A 12,736-nucleotide genomic window follows, 5' to 3' on the forward strand; every position below is an offset into this window, starting at 1 on the left:
AGTCAAAAATACCTCATTCAGCTGATTACTCGACGCTGAAAGTGAAGCGTGAAGCGGCATTGAGAAACTTTGCCAAAGGGCCCTCTTTTGTAGTTCACACGGAAAAATGCCAATGAACCCTGTCAACGTCTGTGTGTCGTCTCCAATATGGGGTGCCCCCTCCCCCTCCCCCCACCCCACTGGGGCTCAATGGGATGACCAATGCCACAGGAACCATGATTTAATGCTGCAGAGCGCACAGTAGTGAATCGATGCGATATTGTTGGTTTGTTCGTTCGGGTTTGTCCGCCTACTGTCATTATTCCGCAAAGAGCAGCCGTCCAGCCCCCTTGGAACAGGTTCTCTTCCTCGTCTTCATGCCGGACTCTGCCAGCACTCCAGTGCGTGTTGTGTCACCAACCGAAAACCAAGGCTGCTGGTCCTGGGCCTTACGTGAATTTCGGTGTATGACAAAACTCCACAGACCGTTATGCAACGCGAATCGAACTCAAAATCACGGCTTAGCATCGCGCCAGTATCGCACCAAAGTGACAAAACGGCTACGGAGAGAAAAGAAGCAGACACCGTTAGAAGCGAGTGCGTGTGTGTGCGTATGTGTGTGTTTGGTTTGAAAGCCACGTGAACTACGAACCCCGGTGTAATCTTGCTCGGCTACAGCAACGATCCTCCTCCTCGACTGGAGACGCAGATTTGGTAGTCCCTCGCATAAGCCTCTCGGTGCGGCAGATTTAACGGATCATCGTGCTTTGCTTGATTTTACCTTTTTTATCGCAAATAGCAAAGGAGGATGTGGTGTGATATCAGTCGAAACCCGCGATAACGATACATGGGGAGGGGAGAACGAATCATGGACTTTTGGTTAAAAATTTGCGGAAAACGGGGCTGCAACCGACCAGTTTGGGAGTAGTGGAAATTGTTATCTGTTTTTGGGACGCTCCCTCATCCAGTCATCGCACGATGACATATTCCTCCAAGTGACGGAAATGTGGGCCAACCCCCGGCATGATCGGTCGATACGCGGGGGTTAGAAGGGGCTCGGGGGAGGTTAGACATCATCGCCGATAAGAAGGAGACGCTGTTATTACCGTAACAAGTGCAGCGATGGACCGACCGTGACTCATCTGTTCGACTTTTGTCGCGATTACGCTTGTAGCGCGCGTAATACACCGGGGCGAGCAGAGGAGCAGCAGAGCGGATTGAAACTTTTTTCCACTTTCCAACCATTTCCCCCACCGTCAAAACGGTGCGACACCACACCAGCGGTTCGTCGTCTGTGCGTCCGTTCCGATGGTTAGCGTTCGCGGCTAGTAGCCCACTATCTGTTAGTAGAGCACCTACTCTTGCTCCAAAAATTGGAAACCCGCCGCATGATGGATGTTGCAGCTGACGCGTACCTTTTTTTTTTGTTCACACTCCCTCAAGAGCCCAATTTTCTGGCTTGTTTTTTGATAAAGGGCTTAGCAAGCGCTCCTACAAACGCACACACACAAGCACACTTGTGTAGAGTATTTGATGAAAGCTTAACTCAGTGCATGGGTACGCTGCCCACATGGTTGACTTTCCGGCGAAAAAATGGGAGCAGCCCAAGAGCGTTAATCCCCCGTTTCCACCAAAAAATGATACGACGAGGGACGACGACGTTCTCGGTAACAACACCCAACATGACAGTCAAGTAAAAAAAGAAAGTTGTAAACTCTGCACGTTTTAAGAGTGTGATAAGAGTTCTACACTGTTGCAACTTGTGTAATGAAGTTGGCCAAAGCTACTCCAAAGCACTCTTTAAACGTGTGTAGTTTAACATGATGGGCTGATGGAGTGAAACAAATACGTAACAGTACGACAGATGGATGAAGGAGAAGTCAACAATCGTATCAACAATAATAAGTCCCCAACTGTGTCAATGCACACGGTCAAACCGGAACGTGGCACGACCCCTCTCCAAACATGCTGTTGAACGGTTACACCTACAGTCAAGCCCGGTGCATCTTCCGTTATGACATCAAACGGAGGGCATTAATTACTTACGCCAATGCTCTTGTGAGTGATGAGTTAATTGTTATCTAAACTGCGGCGGAAGGGGGTGATGAGCTAAAACTACCCCCTTTACCACCCCCCAATCAGTGATCGTGACCAGTTCGGATCGCGGGCTTGATCGACCGTATCTAATATGCTTAGAAGTCCGGCATTTTAATGGACCGGTTCTGCCGCTGTATAGACTTATGTAACCCGCAACGCACGCAGGTCAGGTGGCCAGAACGATGCAAGTGGAGCGCGTCGATATGCCGCCCGGAGTGTCTTCTATTCGTGCCTAGTTGTTTAACACTACTCAACACATCATAGTTCATTTCCATACAGCACAGAGCCAAAGATATGAACACTCGTGTGTTATGTGTGAGTGTGTGTTTTATTAGGGGAACGTCGTCATAAACGGTAAACGTCACCAAAAAAACGCGTTTTGGGAGAGACGACGACTGTTTCGAGCTCGTTTCGCTCTCTTCTCACCCGAAGCAATGACGCACGCACGCACCTTTTTTTCGTCGTTGTCCTTTTGCCGCCCCGAAGTAGTTCTATAAATAAAGCCAGAAAAGCACGTTTTCGCTACAAATATAGATTCACTACCGTGTGTCATTCTGTGCGTCGGTGTCATTCTGTATTGCTGCACTCACCCTGTGTGCTGTAACCCCATGGCGCCCGATAGCTCCCTCCGGTTCAACCTTGCATTATACTACGCACCTTCCACCCTTTCCGAAGGCTCTCATGATCGAAGCAAGCGATCGATGCGGGTGCACTGACATGCTGTGTCACATGAGCACGTGAGATTAAATGTACACAGCACCTCGAACGTGTGTGTGTGTGTGTGTGTTTTTTCGTGTTTGGGGCACTTGGCGTGGGTGGTGGGTTGGGTGCCTTACTCTGTTGTTGCTCTGTTTGCATCGTCGCACGTGCAAGCGCAGCATGATGTCATACATACACACACAAACACACCGCGATGCACTCAGCTGTTTCCGCCGTCAGCCGCGACACGCCGTCCTGTTGTGTTTGATGCGACTTTCCTTCGCCACGTGATGTGGCAATGTTTCGCTTCCGACCGTGGTTATGCAAGAGAACAAAAATCACGACGACGATACCTCGCAATGACCACCTTCCCCCCATGTCTCATCAGACGGCAGAGGAGGAGCGCGGGTGGGATGGGAGTGTAGGGTTCCGTTTATTATCACGCCAGCCAGGAAAGTGTTCGTTTGCGGGGTTGGCACAAAGGCACAACTTGGGCCGGGCTGTTGTTGGTATTACAACTTGTTGGTGAATTACTTGTTCTCGTTTTCCTGTCCTGGTGTGTGTATGTGTGTGTGTGCCGTTTGAAATATGAACCACCGAGTCGAGGGAGGAGCGGGGTCGATGTAAGCATTGGTGGACTTATTGGCGCCTCGCTAAGCTGCTCGTAGTTGTGTAGCTGCACCAAACACGCTTGTCTCATGCAATCCCTTTCCGCGCGAAGGCCAGCCAAACGATGGGCAACAAAAAAAAAAAAGAAACAACAGAACGTCCCCTAATTGATAACTGCATGTAGTGTCGTGTGTACATGGCCGACAAAAAGTAACCACATGTTAAGCCAAACATTTGTGTGCCCACCATACCATTGCCAAGCGCTGGCGTGGTAAAGCTGTGTTCATTCCTCGTTCCATTGCGTACAAAAACTAGCGAATGTATCAGATAATTTTCCACCCAAAACCATAACTTTCTTGCCCGAGAACTTTGCCCGCCGCAATGGAGAAGGGAGGAATGGAGGGAAGTGGAAAGGGAGGTCTTTGTTTTGTTCCCTTCGTGTTGGTATACTGCGACGCGAAGCTGCCACAGTCATCGATTCCTTTGACACCGCCCCCTTCTCGGCTGCAAACGCTATCATCAAGCTGATCCGACTAACTTCCGCCAGAAAACACACACACACAATGCAAACGTAACGAATGTAGGTCACCCTTTGCTGGACAGAAGGGACGGACTCTACCGTGTACCACCTTCGCCTCCTACACCAGTTTGTGTTGTTCCCTTCCGCGGGAAGCGTGGCATTCTAACGTGAGCATCAATAGCTCACTCCTTGTACGAGGAAATGACTTTCGATTAATAATCGATGAGCGTGGATATTGGGTGACGACGGGTGTTGCTGTCTGCTGGCCATCACGCCCACCACCCTCTCTGGGTTTGCTCGTGCGGCGCAGTAGAAAATTGTACTCTATGTGCACACACTCACCTTCGCTCAAACCGTGATCGGTTCTTGCCGTGCTTTTTCGAGCTTCTTTTCACTGCGGCCGTGCGCGCGACCGTCGGTAATCAAATTATCACATTTTTAATTAATCCTTCCCTCCTTTTTTTCTGTTTCGTGATATCGTTTCAGCATCATCAGTAGTGGTGTCATCTAGCGTCTGAAATATCCGTTCCAGTTCCGCGCCATCGCTGTTCGTTTTTGCCGGCCGTCACAAACCCGCACATACTCACAGAAATGGCCTTAATTATGAAATACATTGACAGTATGCATCACTACATGGACAAATACGGAGGTAAGTTAGCTAGTCATACACTCATCCACATCCATCAGGCAAAAGCATATTTGCTGGAGCGTAGGTTCCTCCTCCAGGTTGCGTTATATGTACTAGATAAGATGAAAACTAGTAGCTTGGTAACAATTGACGCACTCCGTTGTAATGAGTTCCAATGCACAGGCCCCAAAATACATAGCTCGCCCAAGAAGTCGCAGACGGAGGTTGTGGCAATTGTTTTGTTGCGATCGGGCTAAAAGCGATCGGATCACCACTACCCCCTTTGCCACTACAACAGGCATGCGCGTCAGGTGCATTAGAATAATCAAAAAGTAATTTAATTCGCATTGACTGCAGTGTCGTAAATTTCTATCCAGCTCTTCCTCCCCGTTAAATATGCATAAGGCAGTGCACACACACAGACATTGTGAGTCGTTGGCTGGCGTTGCGTGCAGTGTAAAATTCCCCCGATGTGCAACCAGGTCGCGCCCGGTGGCCGAGGTCCGAAAGATCGCTCAAATCGAATTGCTTTGCGATTGAGCTCAGTTTGTTGGGTGTAGCGGGGATGTAGTGTTGCGGTTTCCGGTTAACGGTGGTTGGCTGTCTGTACGGCTCCCGGGGCCTAGTGCTACCGACTGTTGTTGTTATTGACGTTGGGCGGTATTGATTTCCATAACGGTGACTCGAGCGGCGCGCCAGGTCACGACCCACAACGCAGCACCGCTGTGAGGAGTGCGTTCACCTGTTTTTCAGCAACCACAATGCATGTGTAACTTGCGACAAGGGGGTGCAGTTCACGTTAATTAGGAGGAGAGAAGGACATCGACCCACAAGCCTCGATCGTCTACCTCGAAAAGTGCAACGATCGTGCCCTGGACGAGCAAAACACAACCATGATGGAAAGTATACTTGTACGCCTAGTGCACGGCACTTCCTTGTAGCGTAGAGCGCGCTCGGTGACTGTTAATGGAGACGCATGGTTGCTGGCTAGAATTGGGTTGCGTTCTTGTCCATTTCCTGTTTACATGGCTAAATGCTCAGTGAATAACAACCGATCAGTTGAAATTAGACAGTTGTTTTTTCCGCACCGGTGTAAAGTACGTGCTGTTGTGTAGGCTTTCAAGTAGTACATGCATGGCTAATTCCAAGCCACTGCTCTGTTACCTTTCCATTCATCTTCCATTTTTTTTTCTATACAACGGACTACGATTGCATCAGTTGATGACAGGGCATGGAAAAGTACCTGACAACCTTCGCCTGCTACCGTTGGATGCATTAATTAACCACAGCACGGGTAGAACGATGCAAAGATGCATTCGCTATAACTGGTGCACCTGTGACTGCTACTGCTGCGACGAGTGACGCTGCGGCTAGAGTTTGCGATCGCGCAATGTCATTGACGCACGGATGGCGATGGAATTTATTAACCAATGGAACTTTTTTCATAGTCGTCTCATGACTAGTGTGAGATGTTGCCCCGATGCTTCTTCTCCCATTATATCACGCTAATGGAGATATGAACAACAATAACACCAGATCAGCATTGTTATTTCCTAGAAAGCCAGCAGGCGATACATTATGGCGGACACTAGAGCTAGCTCTAGTTGAGTTGAGCTTTATTCTAGTTTGCTTTTAATTAGCTTGAAATTACAAGCAGTTTTTTTAGTACCGTTTATCCGTATGTGTCATACATCATTCAAAGTTTTGATTTAATGTGCAAAGACCATTTAGCATTGGTAATGATACGATGCGATGAATCCCACATTCACCCCCGCCACAGTAATCGCTGCTGATGGTGTGTCTACATCGGATAATGATGAAACAAACAGTAACCACCCTCTCGTACCATCCAATCAGCACCACGCAAACACGCACGCATGCACGCACACTCCGATCAAAGTTGATGATGATACAACCCCCGCTGGCCTGTGTTATCGATGACGCTTTGTTTGTACTACCGTTTAGCACCTCATTTTCTCTTTTCTGCCTGCCGGTAATTTGTATATGACTTTCCGTCCGGCACTATCCTCCTGACCCGTAAAGCGATCGTAATGCATCGTTATGGCCGCACCGATATCGATAGGTTTTAGTCTACAAGCGGAAGAGGTGAGCCAATAGGTCGATTCTCCCACGAGTGCTTAACCATAAGACGAACTGCTCATTAGGGACGAAAATAGGTCCATTACTACTACTACTACTGGTGGCCAACGAAGGCAACCTTAGCCTAAGCATAACAGAGAAGGGAGGGCTGGTGGTTATTAGATTAGTTACTAATTGTAAAAAAATCTCTTTACAATGTAAAACTAAAAATGTACCTTAACTATTCTCTTTCCAGATCCCCGGACGAAAGAATGGCCACTGATGTCGTCGCCGCTCCCTACCCTAGCACTATGTTTAGGATATGTGTACTTAGTCAAAGTAAGTATAGTATGCAGTCCGTTTCGGCTGTTTTACGCTTTACGCGGTGCCAGTTCCGGCCCGGTTCGAAACGTCACTCCAAACAGAAGAAACCTGTTTTGCGGTATGCTACTGTCAGGATATGCATAAAATACCGATTTCTCTCGCCGTGGAAGCGTACAGTAGTACCAAGATGGTTTTTTTTTTTTAAATATTCAAATTGTGTTCCACATAAGTTGTGAGAGTTTTTGCTATCAGGGCATTTTGCTGTGAAGCTTTGATTTTAAATGACCTGAACATAATTTAGCATGTGTTCAATTTTACGATGCCTAGTTGACACGAGATGAAAGAGAAATTCATTCCTGCTGTCGTTTAATTTATTGTTTTCTGATGGATTCATGTTTCCCTTGTTTATCGACCAAATGTTTTCAAGGTAATCAAGATCCGAGTAGTGTCCATTAAAATCAAAAATATTAAAAAGGTTAGAAAAAAGACCGTTATGTGCGCGGGATGAATGATCGTCGATTCTCGGCACTAAAACAGGTTTTTTTTTTGTGGAATCGACGTTTGATTTTGTTTGATTTCTAAATCAAGCGCCCATTAAGAGTGGTCACATTTTTTTTCGTGCACCAGTTGGAGTAGTCTGACGTAGCTGCTCTGAAGCTACACGGTGTCAAACCGTTTCTCGCTGGCGGTGGGCAGTTTCTCAACCAGTGCCTATTATTTCCTCACGCGCAACTTTGAGGGACGCTCCGCAGCATCTTCTCCGGTAGTACGGAACAGGTTCATTCATCTCACACTAGCCTGATGAACCTGGTTGGTTCAATGTGGGTGCGGGTGTCGAAAGCGGATTCGATAGATTTGTAGACAACGGCACCATCAACCGGCCGAGCACTACGCCACCATCACCTGTGCCTGCCTGCCAAATTTCTTCACCTCGTCTGATCGATATTGAATTCGATGCGATCGCCAGCGGTGGTGGCCGTCGGTGAAGCAATGGGCAAACAAGCGACCCGACAGCGATGAGTTCACGGTTGCCAGCGGTGCATCCAACCTGCTACCTCCTAGCCCACCTGTCCCTGGTGGTGGGCTGGTACATTAGCTTGTTGTCGAAACTATCGAGTCAACCTTTACCGAGCCCGCCCCTCTTTCTCACCTTTATGGAGGGTCGATCGCGCAACCATCACGATGGTCATAATGTGCGTACTACGACACACTTGGTCAACTCCCCCCCTCCTCCCCCTTCAAACGCTCCCTGTTTTTTTTTCTCCACAAGTGCGTACGGTACTGCTCCTCCTGAACGAAGATGTCCATGGCCGCATCGTGACAGGAGCGTTCCTTCCTCTCCGAAGGGGCACGCACGTTGCATAACGCAGCGCGAATAACCGTGCGTTACAGGTGGCCAATTTTTGGAATTTCACTTTGCGCCTTAGTGTTTAATTTGGCTTCCCAATGCTCCCTCCGATCATCCATGTGTTTTTTTTTCGCTTGCTATGTCGCAATTGATCAATGGTGGTGCCCCCAAAAAAATGGAAGCAAATTTCCAATTCCATCATCATCGGCATCGAAGATTGGGCTTGCGAAAATTGGGGGTGGGATAACCTTCAATAAACTCGCAAGACCATTGGCCGGTACGAAACATGGAGCGAGAAAGAGACAAAAAAAGAAACAGCTTCACAGTAAGTGTAAGTATAATTTTAAAAGCCCCCGCTGGCTGGCCCCGGTGCTGCAAAGACGCGATCTAGGGACGGCGGGGACGCTAACTGCGTCGCGGTGGGGTGATGTTATGAATTTAAAAGTGAAACGGTCGCGGCACGCTAACAACATGCTCTACCGCCAGCAGCATAGGCCGTCTCCAGCGCGCACGCGTTCGATCGTGAAAGCATGTCGAAATGGAAAAATTCGGTTAAGGTTAGCTTATCTAACAGTCCTGACCTTAACCGGACCGGATTGTGGACCGAACCGGACCAAGCATTGCGCGCAGGGGAACGGTGGCAACGGTTATTAAAGCCTGCCAACGTTCCGGAATGCCGAGCTGCTTTGGGACAGAGGGCGCGCGCTCTGCAATCGGGTGGTAAACCTTCCACGAACCACGTACGAAAGGGTGTCGCCCCGTCGTTGCTATTTGAATGCGTTTCAGTACACACGATCATAACGGTAGCAGCGCAGGTTAATTGCTATTTAATCGCCACAAAACCAGGCCGACCTCCGCTGAGCGCCGTCGACGTCAAGTGCAATTTTGTCGTCACTCTAGATTCGTTCGTTCGTTGCGCCTTTGGGTACAGGCGACGATCGGTGCGAAGCAGGACAGCTTTATCTATGAAATCGTTCTCAATAGAAAATTGGACAGAGTCGAGTCGTTTTGCTACTTACGAAGCTTTATGGGGCGTTTTTTGTGCACGGTAGATCGATAGAGCACGACATGCACCGTTTCCTACTCTTCACACGTCGGTTTGGCACGAAACACGGAAACACCGATCCTCGCTCTATTCACTCTTGATCGCAATAATTAATGCTCTGCTTTTGTACTCTTTCTTCCACAGGTTCTGGGCCCAAGGCTAATGGAAAACCGCAAACCCTTCCAGCTCAAAAACACCCTCATAGTGTACAACTTCGTTCAAGTCGTGTTCAGTGCCTGGTTATTCTATGAGGTACATTGTCACCAGACCGCTCAGCTCCAACGATCTAGAACTACTGCTACTGAAAATGATTAATTTAGCTCTGTTTTTTATCTTGTATGAAGCATTCCAAACGACCAAAACCAACCGACCAAACCGTGTTAATGTGACCATCATTAACACGGGAACTATTCGTACACGACATGACAACACTATGTTACGCACTCTAACAGACGCCTGAAACCATTTTTTTCTTTTGCACAAAACAACACAGTTTCATGCAAAAGTTTGACTGAATGTTTAGAATTGTTTGTGTGTGTTTGTTTGTTAGAATTTAGAATATTGCATGATTCTACTTGTGTTTCTGTACCGTTTTCCTTATCCGATGGTCTGTCTGCACGGATATCTTCTGCATATGGCAATGAACGGAAATAGGAAATGACAACCTGCGCAATAATATGTACAGACATTTGCTTGAAGCACCTTTGCTCGTGCCAATGCCCTTCGTTTATTGATCGTGCAGTTAAATTTTAATTGTACAGACAGACAAAAGGTTCCGTCCTCGTAAGGATTACACTGCACCAAAGTGACCCGTTCCCCGTAAGGACAGCGGGGCGATGAACTCCGGAGTATAAAATTAAAATCCTCACTAGAGCACTACGGGATAACTTCCTTTCACTAGCGTAGTGCACTTTTAGACGTACGGCAGGGTACGGCTCCAGTTCGACCTTGCCCAGCAAACAGAGAGGTTACGAACTCACCGAACTGATCCCTCTCCCAAGCTCGCGAAGAGAAAGGAACCATAGGACGAACCTCCTTCCTTTTCTGAAAACGCTTTAAACCTTGATTGTTGTTTTTCTTTCTTTTTAACGAACGGTTTCCGTCCCGCTTCTCCCTACCTGCTGTTCTGTTGTGCTGGCCGAATTCACCTTCCGGGTTCGTATGTGTGTAGTGTTTGATGGGCGGCTGGTGGGGCGAGTACAGCTTCCGTTGCCAGCCTGTGGATCACGGTACTACCGGACGCGCGATGAGAGTAAGTGTTGCCAGTACTCCGCAGCGTTCGTGTATCCTCAGCAAACGCTCTTCCGATCCGAGTCCATTCCTCCCTCGCGTTCCCCCGTCGGTATCTGTCGTTGCAAGAAAAAGAACATCGCTTCAAGGTCGTCAATCGTGTATGGTGTGGTGAAAGGGATATTCGGACTCGGCGCACAGCCACTGCACGAAAACCTTCGTGTGGTGGGTAAACCTGCAACCCTATCCGCTCGACGCTATGACCAGAGCGGACCCCATGTATGTTTGTTGCAGTACAACCTTGTCAAAACAGAGAGCTGCCAAACATCATCTTCCCGTTGTTGTCACACTACAACTTCAACCGTCGAGTATGCACGTATCACCTGACCATCGCACTGGAATGCACCAAAGAATCCTAGCCCATGACCTAGGCCCACTTAGTGTATTGGTATATGTGTGTTTGTGTGTGCGTGTGTGTGTATACCTTATTTATATATTACTGCAGTAGGAGGCTCTCTGAAAGCTGCAAAAGACCAGTGATCAGTCGCGTTAAGCCACTAAACTTAGACTAGGTTTGTATGTTTGGGGATGTTTGAGTGTCGGAGGGCGAAAGTTGCTACGGCAGTATGTTGTTTGAGCTTTCAAATTATACATTACAGCTACTTAAGTTTCTTAATGTGTACCATGCAGCCGTTGATGTTGTTTACCGTAGTCAACGATTAGTGACGAACTTGCTGATCAAAAACCTCACACAAGAGGCAGCCAAACTTACTCGACGCATATCAAGTACACAAACCTAAACTACCCAAGACACACACCACAATTACACTCCCAGGCAGGCAAGCAGGCGTACGCAAGAACAGCACAGCACAACACTAAACCAGAACATTGACTATGCTTCAGACAAAAACCAAAAAAACAAAAAAACTCACCTACCAAAGCAGTACAAAATGCAACACTTGGATTCGGCACCGTACTAACCACTCTGGACCTCCTTTTTGCCACTTTTTACAGATTGGTGTATCGGGTTGGCTAACGGGACATTATAACTTCCGATGCCAGCCAGTCGACTATAGTAACCACCCCAAAACGCTGCGGGTAGGTTTCGTTCGAGGCAAGACTCGGCACACGCACTGAATGTCGTACGGAAAGTGCCAGGGTTGCTTTCCGGGCGCATCATCAGCATCAATGCTTATCCCCTCACTATCGCTAATCTACACTACTTTTAACGCTTTTATTGAACACATCAAACTAACCTTCAGCACCTATGTGATTTTATACCTCTTCTGCACTGCTTCTTCTATCCATATCGTGTTTTATGCTTTCATTATTATAACAATATGTGTTACTTTCACTAAACTAATCTTGTTTGCGCTTGCATAAAATAAGCTTAGCAACTATTTGAACACATTTACCATTGAACTAATTTCGGCTTCAGACGTCAGCTATATTGATTAATCATGAAAGGAAGTTTATGTTTTGTTTTTAGTTTCATCATCTCATTCAACTTATTCTCCTGTATGTGAAAGCAGCGAATGTTCTAATTGTGTAAAACCTTCATCATACATTCATAGATCTTTGTCCCTTCTGCATGCTCCTCCATACAATCATTTGTTTTTATTTGTGCAATGTTTCATCGCCGTAAAACCGTCTTTCATTTGGTTTGAGGCCAATCCCCATTCTATCTTACCCCACCCCCTGATTGCCCGCAATCATTGATTTTCACCCACTTCATCATGTTGGCGAATGCAAATTACTCCCTCTTATCGTGTTTATGTGTGCTCGCGTCTCTCACTCTTTCTCTCTCGCTCTCTCTCTCTCTCTCGTCGCTCATCCTTTGCTCATGCTCTTCCCTTAAAGTCTTCCCACTAAAGCATCTCGCGCACCCTGGCTCCTTTCGTCGAATCGATGTCATCTTTTCAAACGTGTCAGAATCGGTTTTAATAACACAGTTTATTTATCTCTTTTCCGTCACTGCCTTCCTCCCTTGCTGGCCTAATCTCTAGATGGTGCATGCCTGCTGGTGGTACTACTTCTCCAAATTCACCGAGTTCTTTGACACGGTAAGTTTAACATCTGAATCTATCGCAGAACACAAACCAAATGAATTGCTCGATCTCGTTAGTTTTCGTTCTCCGCTCAATGCTCAAAACTCACGTGCAAACTCACTGTACAATG

The 12,736-nt window shown here is 47.4% G+C and overlaps 1 protein-coding gene and 1 long non-coding RNA gene across 6 annotated transcripts in view; one reads left to right on the forward strand and one right to left on the reverse strand.

Annotated features, from left to right (window-relative positions):
• LOC120951872 (elongation of very long chain fatty acids protein AAEL008004) overlaps window positions 1–12,736 on the forward strand; it is a 37,540-nt gene that overhangs the window by 19,750 nt on the left and 5,054 nt on the right. For 4 of the 5 annotated variants that reach the window (XM_040370855.2, XM_040370851.2, XM_040370853.2 and 1 more), the window contains 5 exons: window positions 4,391–4,553; window positions 6,868–6,950; window positions 9,473–9,580; window positions 11,573–11,656; window positions 12,565–12,621. In XM_040370855.2, the coding sequence (XP_040226789.1) occupies window positions 4,496–4,553; window positions 6,868–6,950; window positions 9,473–9,580; window positions 11,573–11,656; window positions 12,565–12,621 (390 nt within the window). In that variant the 5' untranslated portion in view covers window positions 4,391–4,495. Of the gene's footprint in view, window positions 1–4,390; window positions 4,554–6,867; window positions 6,951–9,472; window positions 9,581–10,499; window positions 10,581–11,572; window positions 11,657–12,564; window positions 12,622–12,736 lie in introns of all 5 variants that reach the window. The other variant, XM_040370854.2, reaches the window with a different exon arrangement.
• LOC125906774 (uncharacterized) lies at window positions 10,017–10,533 on the reverse strand. Its single transcript, XR_007452118.1, has 2 exons — window positions 10,447–10,533; window positions 10,017–10,381 (listed from the first exon to the last, which is right to left on the reverse strand). It is a non-coding gene; the product is annotated as an uncharacterized LOC125906774 (long non-coding RNA).

Source organism: Anopheles coluzzii, chromosome 2, assembly GCF_943734685.1.
Source record: "Anopheles coluzzii chromosome 2, AcolN3, whole genome shotgun sequence".
NCBI classification, from domain to species: domain Eukaryota; kingdom Metazoa; phylum Arthropoda; class Insecta; order Diptera; family Culicidae; genus Anopheles; species Anopheles coluzzii.